Raw genomic sequence first — 19,332 nt, 5'->3', positions numbered from 1 at the left:
GGGCTTGATAATTAAATCTTACCAATTTAATTGATTTATCTTTATTCTTTAATTAATAATTGATTAAATCTTGATTGCATTAAAGTTTAACTTTACGTGCATTACAACTCAGAAACCTGTGTACTTGATTGGAAATTAATTAACCACAATTAATCAGGTTTGCACCTTAATTTCTCGGCTCATTCCATCTTACTAATTTGACCATCGCAGGATTAAAATACAACTACTACACGCCACTATTTAATTTATTTAATTAATTAAAACGGAAGTCGTATTAATAAATGGAAAAAATGCGTTTATTGGAGCGTATAAAGGGGCAGGGCAATGGGCTCCATACTCATCCCATTATCCTATGTCCTTCATGTACTGACATTATTACCCTCATTTACTCCTGTGGAAGGAATTTATTGTCTAAGTCTGACGGAGGGTGATTCTGTCATTATTCGTCAAAGGATATCACAGCTAGACATGCCCACCGGTTCCGGTTCCGGCGGTTAACCGCCGAACCGGAACCGGCGGTTCCGGAACCGGAACCGGAACCGGCGCAATATTCCCGAACCGGAACCGGCGCAATTCGGTTCGCGGTCCGGTTCAGGTTCAAGATATTTCGAACCGGAACCGTCACCGAACCGGCGGTTCGGGACGGTTCGGAACCGGCGGTTAACCGTGGAACCGCCGGTTCCGGCGCTTAAATCGAGGCAGGGGGATGGGGGCCGGTGGTGATCTTCAAAAACGGTCGAAACCGCCGGTTTTTTCGGCGGTTAACCGCCGGTTAACCGGAAAAACCGGCGGTTAACCGCCGGTTTAGTGGCTTTCGAGGCGGCGCGGAGCACGAGGCGACAATGGAGCAGCTTTTGCAGACGGTTCGTTGACCGAACCGGCGGTTTTGGCCCGGAAACCGGCGGTTCCGCCGGTTCCGGCGGTTTTCCGCCAAAACCGCCGGTTTTGTGAAAATTCAAATTTTTTTTTTTTTTTAAATTTCAAATTCGAATTCTTCCATTTCCCCCCTCATTTTTTTCTATAAATACCCCCCTCTATCCTCATTTACATTCACCCCACTCTTGTGTTAATAAGAGTTTCTCTCTTCAATCTCTCAATTCTCTCTCTTTGTCTCCAATTTCTCATTTGTGCTATTGTGCTTCCATTTAATTACGCAATTGCTACTCTTATTACGCATTGTTATACACTTATACAGTTATACTTGTTCCCGTAGTTCTATAAGTTGTCTTTCTTTCTCAATTACTAAAACAAAAAAAAAATATATTATTCCATATTTCTACATTTCTACATACCATTCCAATATGTCTTCATCCCGAGAAGGTCGTGTTGATAAGGGAAAGGGAAAGGCCAAGAGGCCATCTCGGAGATCCGTTATTGATGAAATTTCTCAAATGAACATGGATGAGTGGCAGGTTAATATTTATTATCTACTAATTTCATTAATTTTGAATTACATTTCATTATTGTTCATAATTTTATTTTGTATTTACAATACAAATATTATTTTGTAGGCTCGAGAAGAGCAAGATGTGGCACATGCTATTGCTCTCTCTCGCTCTCAATACCAAGGCGATGCTTATGTTGGTACCGGTAGTGGTGCTCCCGGTCGCGGTGCCTATTCCCAACAAAGTCCAACCCCCGTGAATGTTGATGAAGACGATGATGATGATGATGATGACGACGAGGAGGAGGGGGAGGAGGTAGAAGAGGTTCAAGAAATGCCACCCCCACCACCACCAAGGAGTCGGCGTGGTCGTGGTCGTGGACGTGGACAACCTCCTCAACCTCCTAGACCAGCTGAAAGGTCTTTAACCTCAAACATCTTCGTGAAACATTTCAAGAGGGTACAAGATAGTAACGATCCAAACACTTATAATGTGTATTGCAACTATTGCGAAAACGTATACACATTCCGAAAGGGTGGAGGGTACGGTACATTTACCCGTCACCTGGAGAAAGCGCATCCGGTCGAGTTTGGTATCGCTCCAACCCAAACTCAACTCAACTTTCAACATGGAGTCGGAAGTGGGACGACGGGTTCATCCCAAACATCAGGTATGTGTAGCAATACTCTTTTGAAATATGATCACAAAAATGCTCTTAATGTGATGTCTAGATTTGCCGTTATGAAACATTTTCCATTCAATGCTTTTGATAACGATGCTTTTGAGTCGAGTATGCGGCAAGTATATAATGCCGCTGCAAGAAAATTGAGTCGAACTTCAATGACGCGAGCCGTTGTTCGACAATGCATGGAAAAGAAGGCGCAATTAGGTACGTTTATTATTAACTTAGGGCATAAAGTTTCTATTTGTTCTGATGTGTGGACTGATTGTTTTTGTAAAAATTCGTATATGGGCATCACGGTGCATTTCGTTGATCACAGTTGGACTTTAAACAAACGTTTGATTGCATTTCGGGAATTTCCCGCACCACACACTGCACAAGCAATTGCTCAATTGATCATTCAAGTTTTGAATGAATTTCAATTGATCAATAAAATTTTTTCTATTGGTTTTGACAATGCTAGCGCTAACACTGCTAGCATAGATGATTTAATCAGTGCATGTTCTCCTGTTATTGATGGTAAATATTTCCATGTGCGATGTATTGCCCATATTTTGAATTTGTGTGTTCAAGATGCCATCGATTTGTGGCAAAAGTATGTTGATCCTATTAGAACTGCTGTGAAGTTGATTCATAACAAAGCTCCTATTGGTAGAGCTTGGAAGAGATATTGTCATGGTAAGCAATGCAGGTACACCAACTTTCGTTTGGATGTTTCAACTCGGTGGAACTCGACATATGATATGTTGGAGTCGACTTTGAACCACATTGAGTATTTATGTGATTTTTTTAGAAGTTGTCCTCATGTTCCTTCTGATTTGATTTTGATACCCGCTTGTTGGGACCACAGCATGGATTTATTTCGATTATTCCGCGCTTTCAAAAATGCCACTGTTGAGTTATCCGGTGTTTATTATCCTACTTCTGTGCGCGTTTTGGAGCATTGCATGTATGTGGCAATTGGTTTTAAAACTTGTGTGAAAAATACTCAATTCGTTGAGTTGAAGGCTATTTTGTTTTACATGGTTGAAAAATGGTTAAAATATTTTTCACGTATTCCAAATGTTTTTTTGATTGCAAAATGCTTGGATCCAAAGTGGAAGTTGCATGGTGTTTATAAAATTTTAGACATGTACTATGGTTGTTTGCACGCTTTGGATTTTTCTCAACTCCGCGAAATGGGCTTGACAAGAGGAGAATGCTTCGAACTAAGTATTCCGGATGTTGATGAAATCAAACATAGGTTAGATAGTGCACTTCGTTCTCTCTACGCGGAATATGAAATGCGGTATAACACCGCTCACCAGGTACGTGCTCCTCCTAGTCCTTCTACATTTGATTTTGGTGGAGGGGATTTTTCCAATGTCATGATCGATCCCGACGTAGTATCACAATTGCAAGATCTATACGGTACTACAACCAATAGGACTAGAGCGACTAGTGAATTAGATATATATTTGGAATCGCGCTCTATTTTTCAAGATGCAGGTCCTCCTACTCAACAAATTGACGTCCTTAATTGGTGGGGAACACATGACAAAGAGTTTCCGATACTCTCCATCATGGCTAAGGAGATATTCGCCGTTCCCGCTTCCACCGTCGCCGTTGAACAAGCTTTTAGTGTCGGCGGTTGTGTCCTAGACGACAAAAGGAGCAATCTCTCCGCCAAGAACATGGAAGCCACTATGTTACTTGACGATTACCATATATTTTAATGATCTTCAAGTACAACTTAGCCGCATCCTGAATGATCTATGAAATCTTACCTTGGAATCAACCTTTTTTTCTTGCAAAATGTTGCCCATTTTCTAAGCAAACACATATCAGCACGCTATATACACATTGCTGCATTTCTAATAGGGGCAATTTGATCTTCCAAAGCAATCAATGCATCTCGAACACACATAGTCAGAACATTATTCAAGCATCTAGCATGGAAAAAATCAGAACAAACTATCTATTAGTACTAATTTTTTCCATGCTAGATGCTTGAATAATATTCTGACTATGTGTGTTCGAGATGCATTGATTGCTTTGGAAGATCAAATTGCCCCTATTAGAAATGCAGCAATGTGTATATAGCGTGTTGATATGTGTTTGCTTAGAAAATGGGCAACATTTTGCAAGAAAAAAGGGTTGATCCCAAGGTAAGAGAACTACGTGGGCTTTGATTCCTCAATAAAATTGTGGATACGTAGGCAACTCAACTCAAATTTGAAAAGTTTAACTTTGAAAGTTTAAGTTGATCTCAAGCCCTTTTCAATTTTTCCTTTTTCCCCCCCATTTCTTTTTTTTTTAAATTTACCTTCCGAGTCCGACGAGGCGACGAGCCGACGCCCGACGACACTTGTAAATTATATTACATTGTTGTATGTTGTTGTATTGTATACTTATGTATTGTAAATTGTAATGTATCGTTGTCCGTTACAACTCAAAATCAATAAAATTTATTTCATTTTCTCCTTATTCGTCTTATTTGTGCTTGAATTATGCATTGTCTTGTTCCGATTTGTTGTATAAAGCCAAATTTCAAATTAAAAAAAAAAATAATAATAATAATTGAACCGGCGAAACCGCCGGTTCAAAAACCGGAACCGCCAAAACCGCCGGAAAACCGGCGGTTCCGAACCGGAACCGGAACCGCCCGGTTTTCGAACCGGAACCGGAACCGTGAAATAGCCTCACGGTCCGGTTCCGGTTCCGCTTCCGCCAAAACCGGAACCGGCGGTTCCGAACCGGAACCGCCGGTTTTCGAACCGTGGGCATCTCTAATCACAGCGCATTTGCTGCAGACCATCCTGATTATATATTCTATATCAACTATATTTATTTTTATTTTTATTTATATTAGATTAAGTAAAAATTTATTTTTATTGATAGTCATTTATTTTTAGTTTATCACCACTAACATGACACATATCTATATTTAGTAATTTTCTCTCTCTAATCTATTTTTAAATAAATATTAATTCTTTTTTTTCTGTAATACTTACATTCACTCTTTCTCTCACTAATAGACCATATTAACCAACAACTCATAAAATCCTTTAGTGATTAAGAAATGTGTCATCTTAGTTGAACGAAAGAAACATTAGTAAAATTTAGTCTAATAATATTTTAAAATAGGTGGTAGTATATGGAGGAAGCTTGCCTTTTTTTATTTTGTTTCGAGCTAGCTAACAACAAAATGGTGTGCAGAATTCATGTTTCATACTCCGTTTGCATTATATTGTAAAAAAAGGATATCATCCGAGGTACTTGACAAATATTTAATTTCAATTTTGATATGTTTACATTGTTTACAAACATTTTTTTTATCCATTTTCACTTTTTGCTCTAAAGGGCAATTTTAGTCCATTTGCATTATATATTTTTTTCTGTCAGAAAATACTGTAAAAGTAATTCAAATAAAATTAAGTTTTTGGTTTATATTGGTGAGCTATTTCATTTTATGTCAGTAGACCTATATCAAGTAGAGAAAATAGACTAGATGATGCAGACTTATGTTGCTATGCGATTCAAAAAGTTTAAAATCCATGCTAATCAATCATGAGTTACATTTATCGACATTTTTATTCAAATTATTGCAATATGATATAATTAGTCCTTGAAAGTACTATAATATTTTATTTTGCAAGTAAAACGTTAAAACATGATAATAACTTATCCTCTTAAATTTATTAAGCTATGAAATTTGCAATGAATAAAGATAAATGTATATATATGTAATATTTTCAAATTTTCAAATTAATTAAATTAAATCACTCCTATCAATTAATTTTGTTATCAGTTATATAATTATATAGCAATAAATAAGAAATGATATGGAAAAATTTATGACCAAAAAATTTCATGCTGGATTCGAAATATTTATATACTAATATTTAATAAAATTAATTATATTTCTTTTAAATATATAGTTATTTAATTTTAAAATATGATTATTATCTTAAATTGTTGCATAATGATTAATTTGTGTAATTTATAAAAAATTAGGTAATATTTTAAAATTGATTTTAAATATAAAGTTTAATTAGAGTTTAATTATGTGGAGTATAATTTATGTACATGTGCAATATTCATATCAAAATTCGTCAGTACTTACTAAATAAATGGAAACACGTCTCAATCAATCATAATTAATAGTACGAGTAGTATAAACAAACAGCATAGCAAATATCTACGGTGAAAACAAAGAGAAAAAAGAAAAAAAAAAGAAGAAGAAAAAGAAGAAGAATCAGAAGAAGAAGAGTACGTAAGTTACTTCGACCTGAAAATTGACTAATTAATGTGTACTATCTACAAACAAACTGCGTATGATGGCATTATTTAATTTAAATACAGAAGTATTAATTTATTCCATTTTTGGTCGGTCGTATTTGCAGCTTTGATTGAGTTATGACTTATACAAATTCTAAATCGACAAATTGGTAGGCTGACATATATTATTAGAAAAGTAAAGCAAGTCGCAGTTCTAAATCAAGTCACCCACTTCAAATAATCAATTTGGTTTCTCAGTTTAGATGATTTTGAAATCTTATTCATGCTTTGTTATTAAAATACCTAATAAGGAGTAAGAACATATCATTCTCATCAAAGTAGAGTCATTTTACTCCAATAATCTCAAGAACATGTTAGCCAGGATTGAAAGCGTTGAATTTGGCTGTTTTCTCATATGCTTTTCACTTTCGACCTCAAATCTTTTCAATGGAAATATTACACAATTAATACTACTCCATTACCATAAGATTGTTATAATTTGCCTTTTTATTGGCAAATGCAGGATTTGGAAGCAATTCGATATGCATTTATACGGCCCCGTGCACCGAATAATCGAGCCTACTCCATTATGTCATTTATTGGATTTCAAGCTCATAATCCCTTAATAATTATTCTCCATCACCTGATTAAACATCATAATCATCATATCACAATAAAACACATGCAATTTACTGTGGTTGCACATAGTATTATCATATACTCCAGTAACTAATTAAATACTCTTTCCTTAATTTTAGTATCTAAAACAAACACTTCTACTAGTATAATAGAACAAAAAGACTAGTACTATCATAGCATTCTCAATCCGGCTTTTAGCCGTCTCCATCTCGTCTCGCCGAGACGAGATGGCTAAAAGACCGGTTGGGAGTCTTCCAGCTCCATAATATCTCACGGGGGAGAAATTTTGGAGACAACTATCCCCTCCCCCCCACACGTGCCGAGCTTGGATTGGGTTGTGACGCCCACTCACCGGCTCGCGAGTGTGAGTCGTTTATTATTGTGTTTTTATTTAAAATCGGAATAATTTGTAAAAAATACCGAAATTAATAAACTCAATTTCCCAAATTCGAAAAACCGTTTTAATTATAATAAATTCAATTTTTTTAAAAGGTAGCCGTTAATTGTGTTTTTTAATTTTTTTTAGATTTTAATTTGTAGTTTTCAGATATTTTAATTAATGTTTTTTTATTAAATTTTTTAAAATGATTTTTTTTATTGAAGAAAGAGACAAGATAGTTTGGAGACGGAGGTTTGCAAGGGTTATCTCTTATTGAAGAGATGGAGTTAAAAGCACTTTGGAGTGCATAATGTAAAGATGAGATGAATTAGAGATGAAATGGAGATGGGACTCAGGATGCTCAGTTGAGTGGCTCATGTATCATAAAATAAAGTTAGTTGTTGATACAAGACATACAACCAATAAGGCAAGAGGAGTACTCCATATTGTAAACCTTTAGTGAATACTAGATCATTGAAAATTTTTTGTGCGACGTAGAGATACAAATGTATTTGATCTTCTATTTTAATGCACGGTAATCTATAAAATCTTCTATTAATAACTAATCCACCTTCCATTATTCTTCTTACCTAAAGTAGTTTTCGAATGTTGATACTATTTTCTCTTTTGAGTTATAATACAACATAAAAACAAAAAACTATGACCATAATTACAAAATTGTAAGAGCATCCGCAATGGGCGGACGATGGCACGCCCGATGGCGCGCATCGTCCGCGCCATCCATCGTCCGTACCCATTGCGGGTGCGTACCATAGGGAGCGAACGATAGTCGCGCCCTATACTTCGATCGCGGAGGATAGCGCGGACGATGACCATCGGCCGCGCCATCGTCCGCCCCATTGGAGACACATATTTGCACAAGCCGACAACCGCTGATTGCCAGGGTCTGATGCAGATGCACGAGAGGGCGCACGGGTTTCCCGGGATGCTCGGGAGCATCGACTGTATGCACTGGGAGTGGAAGAATTGTCCGACGGCGTGGAGAGGCCAATTCACAAGTGGATACAAGGGCAGCCACCCGACGATGATCCTCGAAGCCGTCGCTGACCATCGGCTCTGGATCTGGCATGCTTACTTCGGCGTAGCCGGGTCGAACAACGACATCAACGTCCTCAACTCGTCCACCCTCTTCACCGACCAATGTAACGGCAACGGCCCGGCCATCGAGTTCACTGCCAACAGACGCTAATACCATATGGGGTACTACTTGGCCGATGGCAATTGTGAAAGGGCCGGCTCGTTTCTGGTATAAGGAAGTCATCGCCGATGTCATATATGCGTGCATAATCATGCACAACATGATAGTCGAGAGTGAAGGCGGAAGCATCACCGACTGGAATGAAGACGACCGTGCATCTAGCTCTTCCGGCACATCGACCGACACACCCGATAGAGGGTTACCGTTAGGCTTCGAAGAGGTTCTATCTAGACAGGCCTCAATGCGCAACCAACAGCAGCATGCGCAGCTCATGAGATACATGATTGAAGAAGTGTGGGCTCGTAACCGCCGTCGCTGAGTTTGTGTTTTTTTTAATTCGCATTGTAATGTATTAATTTTTATTAAATGAAATTCAATTTTTGAAATTCGTATTTTAATGTATTATTTTTTTTAAATTCGTATGGATTTTATATATATTAAAAAAATGATGACGCGGCCTTAGGGCGCCCCACTGCAGGTAGGGCGCCCCATTGCTAATGCCCTAAACATGAGTATATTATTACTGTAACTGAAAAATAAATCCACAAGTAATTGTGTAACTCTGATATTTTTTCTACGACCTAGTGGAACATGATTGGGCGGCCACGGCATCATGCTAAGCATTTCTCAATCCCGAGGTGGTCCCCACCATAATATACAATCTCAGCCGTCAGATCCAGCCGTGCATATTAGTATAATGAGATTCCCTATGTAATTAGAAGTACTATTAACAATATTTTGGGAAGTCAAACGTTTATCATCTAACGAGTGAAAATGTCCCAAGAGTGTAAGGCCACCCGCGTAACGCTCGAATCCCGTCCCTCCGTGACGAGACGGGCGAGTGACGCGTTGCAGCGTCCCGTCTCGTCCCCAGCCCGCGAGCTGTCTCGCCACGCGCGTGCGGCGTGGCGTCCTCTGGCGTGATGCGTGACGCCCACTCGCCGGCTGACTCAACTTATTTTAACACAAGTGATACCCGCAAGTGTACGGGGCTAGTGTAGCAATTAGTAAGCAAGAGTATCGTATCCCACAGAGACAATTTTGTATCACTTAACTACTACAAACAAAAATCAACTACTATCTAGACAATCAAGAAAAGATTGGCTTGTTCTAACAACTAATAAAAGCATATAGTAAGCAAGTAACAATTAAGAACAAGGAAACACGGTGTAAAAAGGATGTGAAAAGATAATATGGAGAAAATTGCAGAACTCAAGGATCCGATGCACAATTCCAAGCTCTTATCCAGTCAATTCGTTTACCTTTTGGTGTCTCTAGAGTTACTAAGCCGACCACAATTATAGATTAAACCCCCTCCCGAGGTGAGAAACCTGTAGATTAGGTGCTAGGATCGAAGTTCCCTTCTAATCCTAAACTCCTAACTCCCAAAAGATCGATTAGGTCAATGACCTCACTCAAAACCTCAACTCTCCCGAGTTCTATTGTATTAAGGTGTGAATTATTCTTCTTTCCGGATTAATTATTTCATCTCCCGGTTAATCTAATTAATCCTACACAATCAAGTGGTGATCAAGCAATTGAAAGGAATAAACCCAAGAATAATCAAATAACTACAAGAGCAAGGCAAGAACAAAATCAATCGGATAAAAACTATGAAATCAGTGCATCATCACCAAGAATTCTACAAGAGATGTTTAGCTACTCATGTTTATAGAGAAAACCATGTTCAAAACAAATGAATTCAACAAATACATGAAGTAAAGATAGTAAGACTCCTGTGAGATCAATCGATGGATAGGTGACTTCAATCTCCCGATTGGAAGTCTTCAATCTTCAATTCTCTCTCTCAAAGGTGTGCTTGGGGTGGTGTGTGAGTGTAGGAGGCGTTAGGTGTGGTGTGGAATGAACCCTAGGCTTCTTCTCCTCTTAATCCCCTTCAAAAATCACGTTTTTGGCATAAAAATACGTCAAAACAACGTACCCGGCCGGGTGGAATTATAAAGGGTAAAATTCACCCGGCCGGGTGATGATTTTCGACCAGATTCTGCTCCATTTGAGACACCCGGCCGGGTGGATTTACAGGGTAATAATTCACCCGGCCGCGTGAGATTTTCTGGACAGCGCAGTGTTCGTAAAACGGCCATATCTCTCTCATCCGAACTCCGATTGGGGCGTGTGAGCTACCTACGCGAAGCTCTTTCGAAGACAAAGAGAATGATGTGCATTGGGGGTTGATTGGACTTCAAAATCTCCAGTAAAATTGTCTCAAGCCAAGACTGCTGCACATCCACCTATTTTGCACATTTTTCTACACATTCTTAACAAAATGGTCAATATACCAACATAATACAGAAGTAGATGTAAACACGCCTAATAATAGATGAAATATGATCAAATTCATACAAAACCACCCTCTAAAACCATGTAAAATCCAAGTGTGTCACCGGCCAGCGAGTGAGTTTCGTCACGCTAACGCAATAAATCAATTTTTTTAAAATGATTTATTTAATAATCATAAAAAAAATTTAAAATTCGAAAATGGTAATATTACTGTTTTTCGACTGTTTTCCCAAATTTTTTACTCTATAAATACTCATATTTCATCCTCATTTTACACACAAACACATATCTATTCTTCTCAAATCATCTCTCTTTCCAATCCAATTTCCATCTCAATTCAACTCTTTTATTCTTCCCCCAAGTTAATCGATCTAATGGATCCATATGAGCAAATGCGTCGAATAATGGAAGAATCACTTGAAGAAGATCGACGCCGGGAGGCGGAGGAAGCCGCGCCGCCCCAAAGACGCTCCCGGACTTACATCCATCGTAACCGGGAGGAAGCTGCCGCAAGGTTAGTACGCGACTACTTCTGCGATAACCCGGTTTGGGGAGATACCTACTTCCGTCGCCGTTTCCGCATGCGGAAACCGCTATTTCTCCACATCACAAATACATTGGCAGCCCGGGAAGAGTTCTTCCAAGAAAGGTTCGACGCCGTCGGCCGTCCCAGTCACACGACGCTGCAGAAATGTACTGCAGCAATCCGTCAGCTTGCGACTGGACAAACGTCGGATGTGTTCGACGAATACCTCCACATTGGAGAATGCACTGGGAGAATGTGTTTGATCCAATTCTGCAAAGGCGTCCGGGCAGTCTTCACAGACGAATTTCTCCGAAAGCCAAGCACGACAGATTGCCAGTTTCTTGTCCACCTTCACGAAGAAATGCACATATTCCCCGGGATGCTCGACAACGTCGATTGCATGCACTGGCAATGGAAGAATTGCCCTGTGGCGTGGAGGGGTCGTACACAAGCGGCCACAAAGGCACCCACCCCACCGTTATACTCGAGGCAGTTGTCGACTACCGGCTATGGATCTGACATGTGTACTTCAAGGTCCCCGGATCGAACAACTACGTAAACGGGCTCCACCAATCCGACCTCTTCACCGAAGTTTTGGATGGTAAAGCGCCGGCATCAACTTCATCGCTAACAATTGACGGTATAAAATGGGGTACTATCTTGCCGATGGCATCTACCCGAAGTGGCCAACCATCGTGAAGACGTGCAGGAGGCCTGTGAATGCAAAGCAGACTCTTTTTGCGCAGAAGCAGGAGGCTGCTCGCAAGGATGTGGAGAGGGCGTTCGGGGTTCTCCAAGCACGCTTCAACATTATCAAAGCCCCGGCTCGTACGTGGCTTATGGAAAGCATGGTCGACATCATGTATACGTGCATAATCTTGCACAACATGATTGTCCAAGACGCAGGACCTGAGGCGGGAAACTGGTTCGACCCTGAAGCCCCCGGAAGCTCTACCGCAAGTAGTCCGCCTCGCAGTGGAGTGCATCCGTCTATACAAGAACGGTTGTCTATTCGAGCAAGGACACGTGACTCTACCGTCCACGCCCAACTCCAAGCTGATCTAATTGAGCACATTTGGGCAAAATTTGGCAACCGGTAGACGCACATCATTGCCGTTGTTTTGCTTCTTTGAGCTTTAAAGATATTGAATTTAGTGAGAGTGAGCGGAATAAATTAAATTATGTATTTTTTATTTTTTAGGATTTTTAATTATGTTTTTTTATTTTTTTAAAAATTTTATGTTGTAAATTTATTTTATTTAATGAAATATCTTTTTATTAATTGAATTTGTTGGAAATAAAAATAAAAAATGAAATGAATGAATAGTAATTTAAGAGACGGATAAGAGATGGAGGGTTGGGGGTTCTGTCCCTTAGTTAAGAAATAGAGTAAAAAGTAAGCTCAAGAATAGTAATTTAAGAGACGGTTAGGGGACGGATAAGAGACAGCGTTGCAGATGGCCTCATGAGATCAAGATTCAAGTGAAAATTATTGAATCCTTAAACTCGCGTCATTTTGTAATTTTTGAGAGGTATTTATCAATTAAAAAGTACGAAGTACTAACTAGTCACAAAGAAGATGACCCATTTTTTTGCCGTATAGAATTTTATGTAGATTAATTTATTTATTGAGTGAATAATAAAATAAGAGAGTGAAAATTTATTCTATTTTTAATAATGAATCATTTTGATTGGACAAACTAAAAAAATGATCACATTTAATGGGATGAAAGGAACGAGTAATATTTTAATATTACCATATTATGTAACACATAAATGTATTATTGTAAAACAATTTTATTTATATTCTTAAGAGAAAACATATGAATATGAAAAAATATACTCCTTCCGTCCCATCTCAAGTGATTGACTGTTTTTCGACGCGTGTTTGGGAAAAATGATACTCCCCCCGTTCCATAGTAATAGAAGCGTTTCTTTTTGGCTCAGAGATTAAGAAAAATTGTGTTAGGTGAATTAAGTAAAGAGAGAATAAAATGGAAAATGAAAAAGGTTGAGAGATGAAGAGAGAGTAAAGTCAACGAGAGTAAAGTAAGAGAGAATAAAAGTTGTTGCTTTTTGCCAAAAAAAGGAAACCACTCAGCTACAGTGGGACAACCCAAAAAGAAATACGACTCAGCTACAGAGGGACGGAGGGAGTACTATTAACGTGGAATTAACTTCGACTTTTGCATACTCCTTTTATCTCAGCTCAAGTGATTGATTTTTTTTGTCGTTGTTTTATGAAGATGATAATAAAGAGTTAAAGTGGAGAGATAGTAAAGTAAGTAAGAGAATAATATAGATACGACTCTCTTATATATTATTCTCTCTCTTACTTTACTTTCTCTTCATTTTAACTATGTATTATCATCTTCACAAAAAGTAAGTAAGGGAATAATATAGATACGACTCTCTTCTATATTATTCTCTCTTTTATTTTACTTTCTATTCATTTTAACTATGTATTACCATATTCACAAAACAACGGTAAAAAAGAAACTAATCAGTTGAGTTGAGACCGAAGGAGTATGCAAAAGTCGAAGTTAATTCCACGTTAATAGTATAATTTTTTGACCATCAAACAATTTTGTGAGCTAACGCTAAAATTTATACAAGATGATTTAGTTTGACATACAATAAAATTGTGTCAGCCAACGTCTTTTGACAATAAATCGAAGTTGGAATATCAATAAGATCAATAATCCGGTTTTAGGTCAATCATTTTAAGATTACGAGTTAGTCAAATTGTAGTATTATTGGATTAGAGTGTTGCCATCTTAACCCCGAATATCCAAATATCGAATACCTGAAATTTTCGAAGTCAGATCCCCATAATATTCGAATGATCGGTCCTTCATAATAATAAAAGATGTGTTACGTTAAGTGTATACTGCTACTTGTTATATACTTTACTTTTCGTTAAATAATAGTAATAAATAGTGTAAAAAATTAATACTCATACGAAAAATAAATACAACATTATTTTCCTTAAACGCATCATGAGAAAAATAAAAGAAAAACATAACATGATTATATAGTGCTTCCTTAGTCCCAATTAAGTTGAGTTAAAACTTTTGGATATAAAGATTAAGAAAATTTTTGTGAAAAATAGGAGAGATCTATAAAGTAGGAAAAATAAAAGGCAAGTATGTGGTATAATAAAATAAGAGTAATGGAATATTTTATTTTCTAACTATAAAATAAAATGATACTATGACAACTCAATTGATTTAGGATAAAGGAGTTGGGATGAAAGGAGAAGTAGTATTATTTTGTTATCATTATTCACGCATACATAGATTATTTAATTTTCGGAACATAACTGTGAGTAAAGTATGATAGTAAAAAGTTGTGTAGGCCACATTAATAAATGATGTATACAAACTCGTTTTTCATTTTTCTCATAGTCAACTTCAATCCCCTCCCACCGTTGGATCCAACGGCTGGAACGCATTCACTCCACGTGTCCCCTTCACAATCGTTTGTTTGGACAATGGTTAAATACTAAGGTGAGAATAAATATATAAGCTCCAGAAAAATTATAATCTTATCTTCTTCACTACATTAAAGACTGCCCTTTCTCATTCCACCTCACAGTCTCTCTCTCTCTCTCTCTCACAACCCCTTCCTGTCTCTGATCCAGACCTCAGTTATTTTTACCATTCTACCCCTCCCATGGCGTACTCGTTCCCGGAGGAAGTTCTGGAGCACGTCTTCTCGTTCCTGAGCTTGGCCAGGGATCGGAACGCCGTCTCCTTAGTGTGCAAGTCGTGGTACGAGATCGAGCGGTGGTGCCGCCACCGCATCTTCGTGGGGAACTGCTACGCCGTTTCGCCGGAGATCGTGATCCGGAGGTTTCCGGAGCTGAGGGCGGTGGAGATGAAGGGGAAGCCGCATTTCGCCGACTTCAACCTCGTGCCGGAGGGATGGGGCGCGTACGCGTACCCGTGGATCGCAGCCATGGCGGAGGCGTATCCGTTCCTGGAGGAGATCAAGCTCAAGCGCATGGTGGTCACGGACGAGAGCTTGGAGCTGATCTCCAAGTCGTATAAAAATTTCAAAGTTCTGGTGCTGACGTCATGCGAGGGTTTCACCACCGACGGTCTCGCGTCAATTGCGGCTAATTGCAGGTTAATTTTGATTAAATTGAGTGCCAACTTTTGCCATTGTGTCATTTTTCTTTGTGTTTGTTTGCTATAATGGAGGTTCAGTAAAAATGCCCGATAAAATTTCGACCTTTGAGCTGAATTTATGAGAGGCTAACTTGTTTGCAAGTGGCAATGACTTGAATGTTAAAAAATGTTCTTTTTTCCCTCTTTAGGTTTTGGATTCAGGTTTCGTTTCATTTCTAGGATATTTTTTGTGTATTCTTTTCCCAAGGACTACTGGATCTCGTTTATGATGCATTTACCTATTTGACTTAGGTGTGTATGACCATGAGAAAGATCTAGTGCTTTTTTTTGCTGGCGTCTGCAATTAGATGCTTGTTAGAGTTTAGTGAAAGTGGGGATGCACTACCTTGAAGAATATTTGGTTGCCTTGGTTTATAGTAAGGCATGTTGGTTCTTGTGGAATATTTGATGAAGTGTTGCTTTTCTTTTTTTCTCCTTTTAATTATGGTGTACACTCTTTTTGGGTTTTGTGGCACTTTCAATACCGTTTTCTTTCATCTGCTTGCACTATTTTGCTTTTATTTTCTGTTATTTCCTTCAGGGTGAAGTTCGAATCTATAAAATTTTGATATGGTCTAAACAATTGCATCGTCATTTATAATGCTGTCCTGTACTGTACTTTTTTTTCTTTCTTCCTGGATGTACTTGGTTTCCTTTTAAATACAATGTTTTGGTTATTGATTGTTATTTATCACTGCAGACATTTAAGGGAACTAGATTTGAGGGAGAGTGAAGTGGAGGATCTGAGTGGGCATTGGCTTAGCCATTTTCCTGATAGCTGCACTTCTCTGGTGTCACTTAACATGTCTTGTTTGGGTTCTGAGGTAAGTTTCTCCTCGTTGGAGAGACTGGTTGCACGTTCACCTAACCTGAGGACTCTCCGGCTGAACCGTGCTGTACCCCTTGAGAAGCTTGCTAACCTTGTCCGGCATGCCCCCCAATTGGTTGAATTGGGTACTGGTGCCTATTCATCTGAAATTCGGTCCGATACTTTTTCAAGCCTGGCTGATGCATTTTCAGCATGTAAGCAACTCAAAGCTTTGTCTGGGTTTTGGGATGTGGTTCCTTCATATCTTCCAGCTGTGTATTCTGTCTGTTCCGGAATCACTTCACTGAATTTAAGTTATGCTGCCATTCCAAGTTCTGATCTTGTTAAGCTTATTAGCCAATGCCAGAATTTGCAGAGGCTATGGGTGCGTACTGGCAACTTTTTATCTATGCTACTTCATTATACAGTGATCTAAGCTTCATATCTTAATGCTATTTCATTCATTTCTGTTTGATTCTCACGACAATTTTGTCATATGGTATCCATGTGCTGATCCACTTACGAATGCTTACAGGTCTTGGACTACATTGAAGACAGTGGACTAGAAGCTCTTGCTGCATCTTGCAAGGATCTGCAAGAACTTAGGGTTTTCCCTTCCGATCCTTTTGGGGCAGAACCTAATGTGTCTTTGACGGAACAAGGGCTTGTATCTGTCTCTGAAGGTTGCCCCAAGCTCGAATCTGTTCTGTACTTTTGCCGCCAGATGTCAAATGCTGCATTGATTGCTATTGCCAGGAACCGGCCTAACTTTATTCGTTTCCGGCTCTGTATCATTGAGCCTCAAGCTGCTGACTACTTAACCCTCGAACCACTTGATGCTGGTTTTGGAGCCATTGTTGAGAACTGTAAAGAACTGCGCCGGCTTTCCATGTCCGGCCTCCTCACTGACCGCGTGTTCAAATATATTGGAACCCATGCCAAGAAGTTGGAGATGCTTTCAATAGCCTTCGCTGGGGAGAGTGACTTGGGCCTCCATCACGTGTTATCTGGCTGCGACAGCCTCCGGAAACTGGAGATCAGGGACTGTCCATTTGGTGACAAGGCTGTATTAGCCAATGCTGCAAAGCTAGACACAATGCGATCCCTTTGGATGTCTTCTTGCTCCGTGAGTTTCGGAGCTTGTAAGCTGCTCGCACAGAAGATGCCTAGGCTGAACGTTGAAGTCATAGACGAGAGAGGCCCACCCGATTCAAGGCCTGAAAGCTGCGTTGTTGAGAGAGTGTATGTCTACCGCACTGTTGCTAGCAGGCAAAGGCTCGACATGCCTGACTTTGTCTGGACTCTGGATGAGGATTCATCCATGAGGTATTCCTAACCGAAAAAATTGTAGCACACAGTTGGAATTTACACGGTGAATCTTGCTTAGGCTAAGTAAGCAGGTATGCGTTGTATGTGCTCGTAGCTCTTGTTTTGTTTCAGTGATGGTTTGCGTGTTTGCAGTTCCGGTGGAAGTTGGGTACATTGCCACTGAAACAAGAAAATGGGCTCGAGCTCTAAAAAATGCCAACAATTTTCACTTTGGCTGAGCTATCGTTTACAAATAAAGATCAGTGTTATATTTATTCGATTATGGAAGTAATTATGCTTGCCAGCACGGATTTATGTCTATTTTCACTCTTCAAACTGCGTAATTTGCTAATCAGATGGCAATAGATCGTGTTGTCACTACAATCTGCTCTTGAACTCTGTTGGTTACTGTGTTTTATTTAATCAATGCTTATTTGATCTGGTAATTGGGACAAATTAAAATATTGTTTCATATGCATGTCCTTTCGAAGCATGAAAGAGAAAGGGCAATAAATAATTGAGTTGATTAATAATTTCATTTTTGGAGATGAGAGTAAAAGCAGTGGAATCTTAATAAGTGGGCAGATAATTAAGTAGAACACAGAGACGAGGAGAGAGAAAGTGTAATGGGAAGGCTGACATAAAACACGTGGTGGTACATTACTTTACTACTACTATATCTGATGATGATAATCTCTATTTTTTGTGAACCAATAATTCAATTGCTTAGTCCTTGTATCTCTCTATCGATCTAGGAGGAGTATTTATTTTAAAGACCACTGATCGAGTTTATTTCAATGAAATTGAACACACACAAAATAAGAGGCACCACACCCTTAAGTTTCATATACAAGCATATAATAAACCTCAAATAAAAACCTTATTTGGTATTGGGAGTTAGTAATTTCTAAAATCCAACCAAGATGTTTTTGGGGGAAACGGAAAAGTCCCAGAATTTGACAAGTCCTTGCAAAAGTTGAATTAATAGGGGCCTCGATATTTGTGGAATATATTCTTTCAAGGAATCTACTTTGTCTTTGTGCAGATAGATAGGGTCTCTCATTTTGATGGTGAAGAGATAGTAGAAAAACCTTGCATAATCACAGTACTTTGCCCCTGCTTTGAATGCTACTCCTCACAAACAAAAAAGATGATCACCAAATAGATTATTGCTTAAGGAAGTGTCACATAAAAAAGACAGTCAATTCTGACAAAACGTGATACTTTTCATCTGTAATTATGTTGTCAAAACAAGTCAAATAGATCACTGTAGTAGTCGTCAAAACTAGGGGTTGAGTTATTAGTGTCTGAATCCTACTTTATTTTTCATGACAACAAAAATGTGATGGGCCCTTCAGACTTTTCATGGTTTTAGTTAGGACAGCGTAGCCCATCTAATCATCAATAAAAACCTAACTTATGCTTTTCTATTTTCTTCTTCTACCTTTTTAGATTCCTGGACTCAATTGATTCTTGGACTCAATTCTTTGCCGTCGATTGGAGTTTTAAAAAACATGAATAATAGTTCAAAAATTATACCCTTTATTGTCAATTTCAATATGATATAATTATCGCAACAAAACCTGCCACCTCAGTGTATTTTGCTAGACATGTTAACCACAATTTTAGAGTGGCATTATCATGAGAGAAAGA

General features: G+C 38.7%; 1 protein-coding gene across 1 annotated transcript; it reads left to right on the top strand.

Annotated features, from left to right (window-relative positions):
• The first annotated feature begins 14,960 nt into the window (after positions 1 to 14,960).
• LOC121745593 (protein TRANSPORT INHIBITOR RESPONSE 1-like) lies at positions 14,961 to 17,954 on the top strand. The gene is made up of 3 exons (XM_042139553.1): positions 14,961 to 15,521; positions 16,264 to 16,756; positions 16,907 to 17,954. The coding sequence occupies exons 1-3, from the start codon at positions 15,067 to 15,069 to the stop codon at positions 17,705 to 17,707; spliced, it is 1,749 nt and encodes a 582-aa protein (XP_041995487.1). The 5' UTR covers positions 14,961 to 15,066; the 3' UTR covers positions 17,708 to 17,954.
• Positions 17,955 to 19,332: the final 1,378 nt, after the last annotated feature.

This window comes from Salvia splendens, chromosome 8, assembly GCF_004379255.2.
Source record: "Salvia splendens isolate huo1 chromosome 8, SspV2, whole genome shotgun sequence".
Classification (NCBI taxonomy): Eukaryota; Viridiplantae; Streptophyta; class Magnoliopsida; order Lamiales; family Lamiaceae; genus Salvia; species Salvia splendens.
This window is presented reverse-complemented; position numbering and strand designations above follow the sequence as displayed.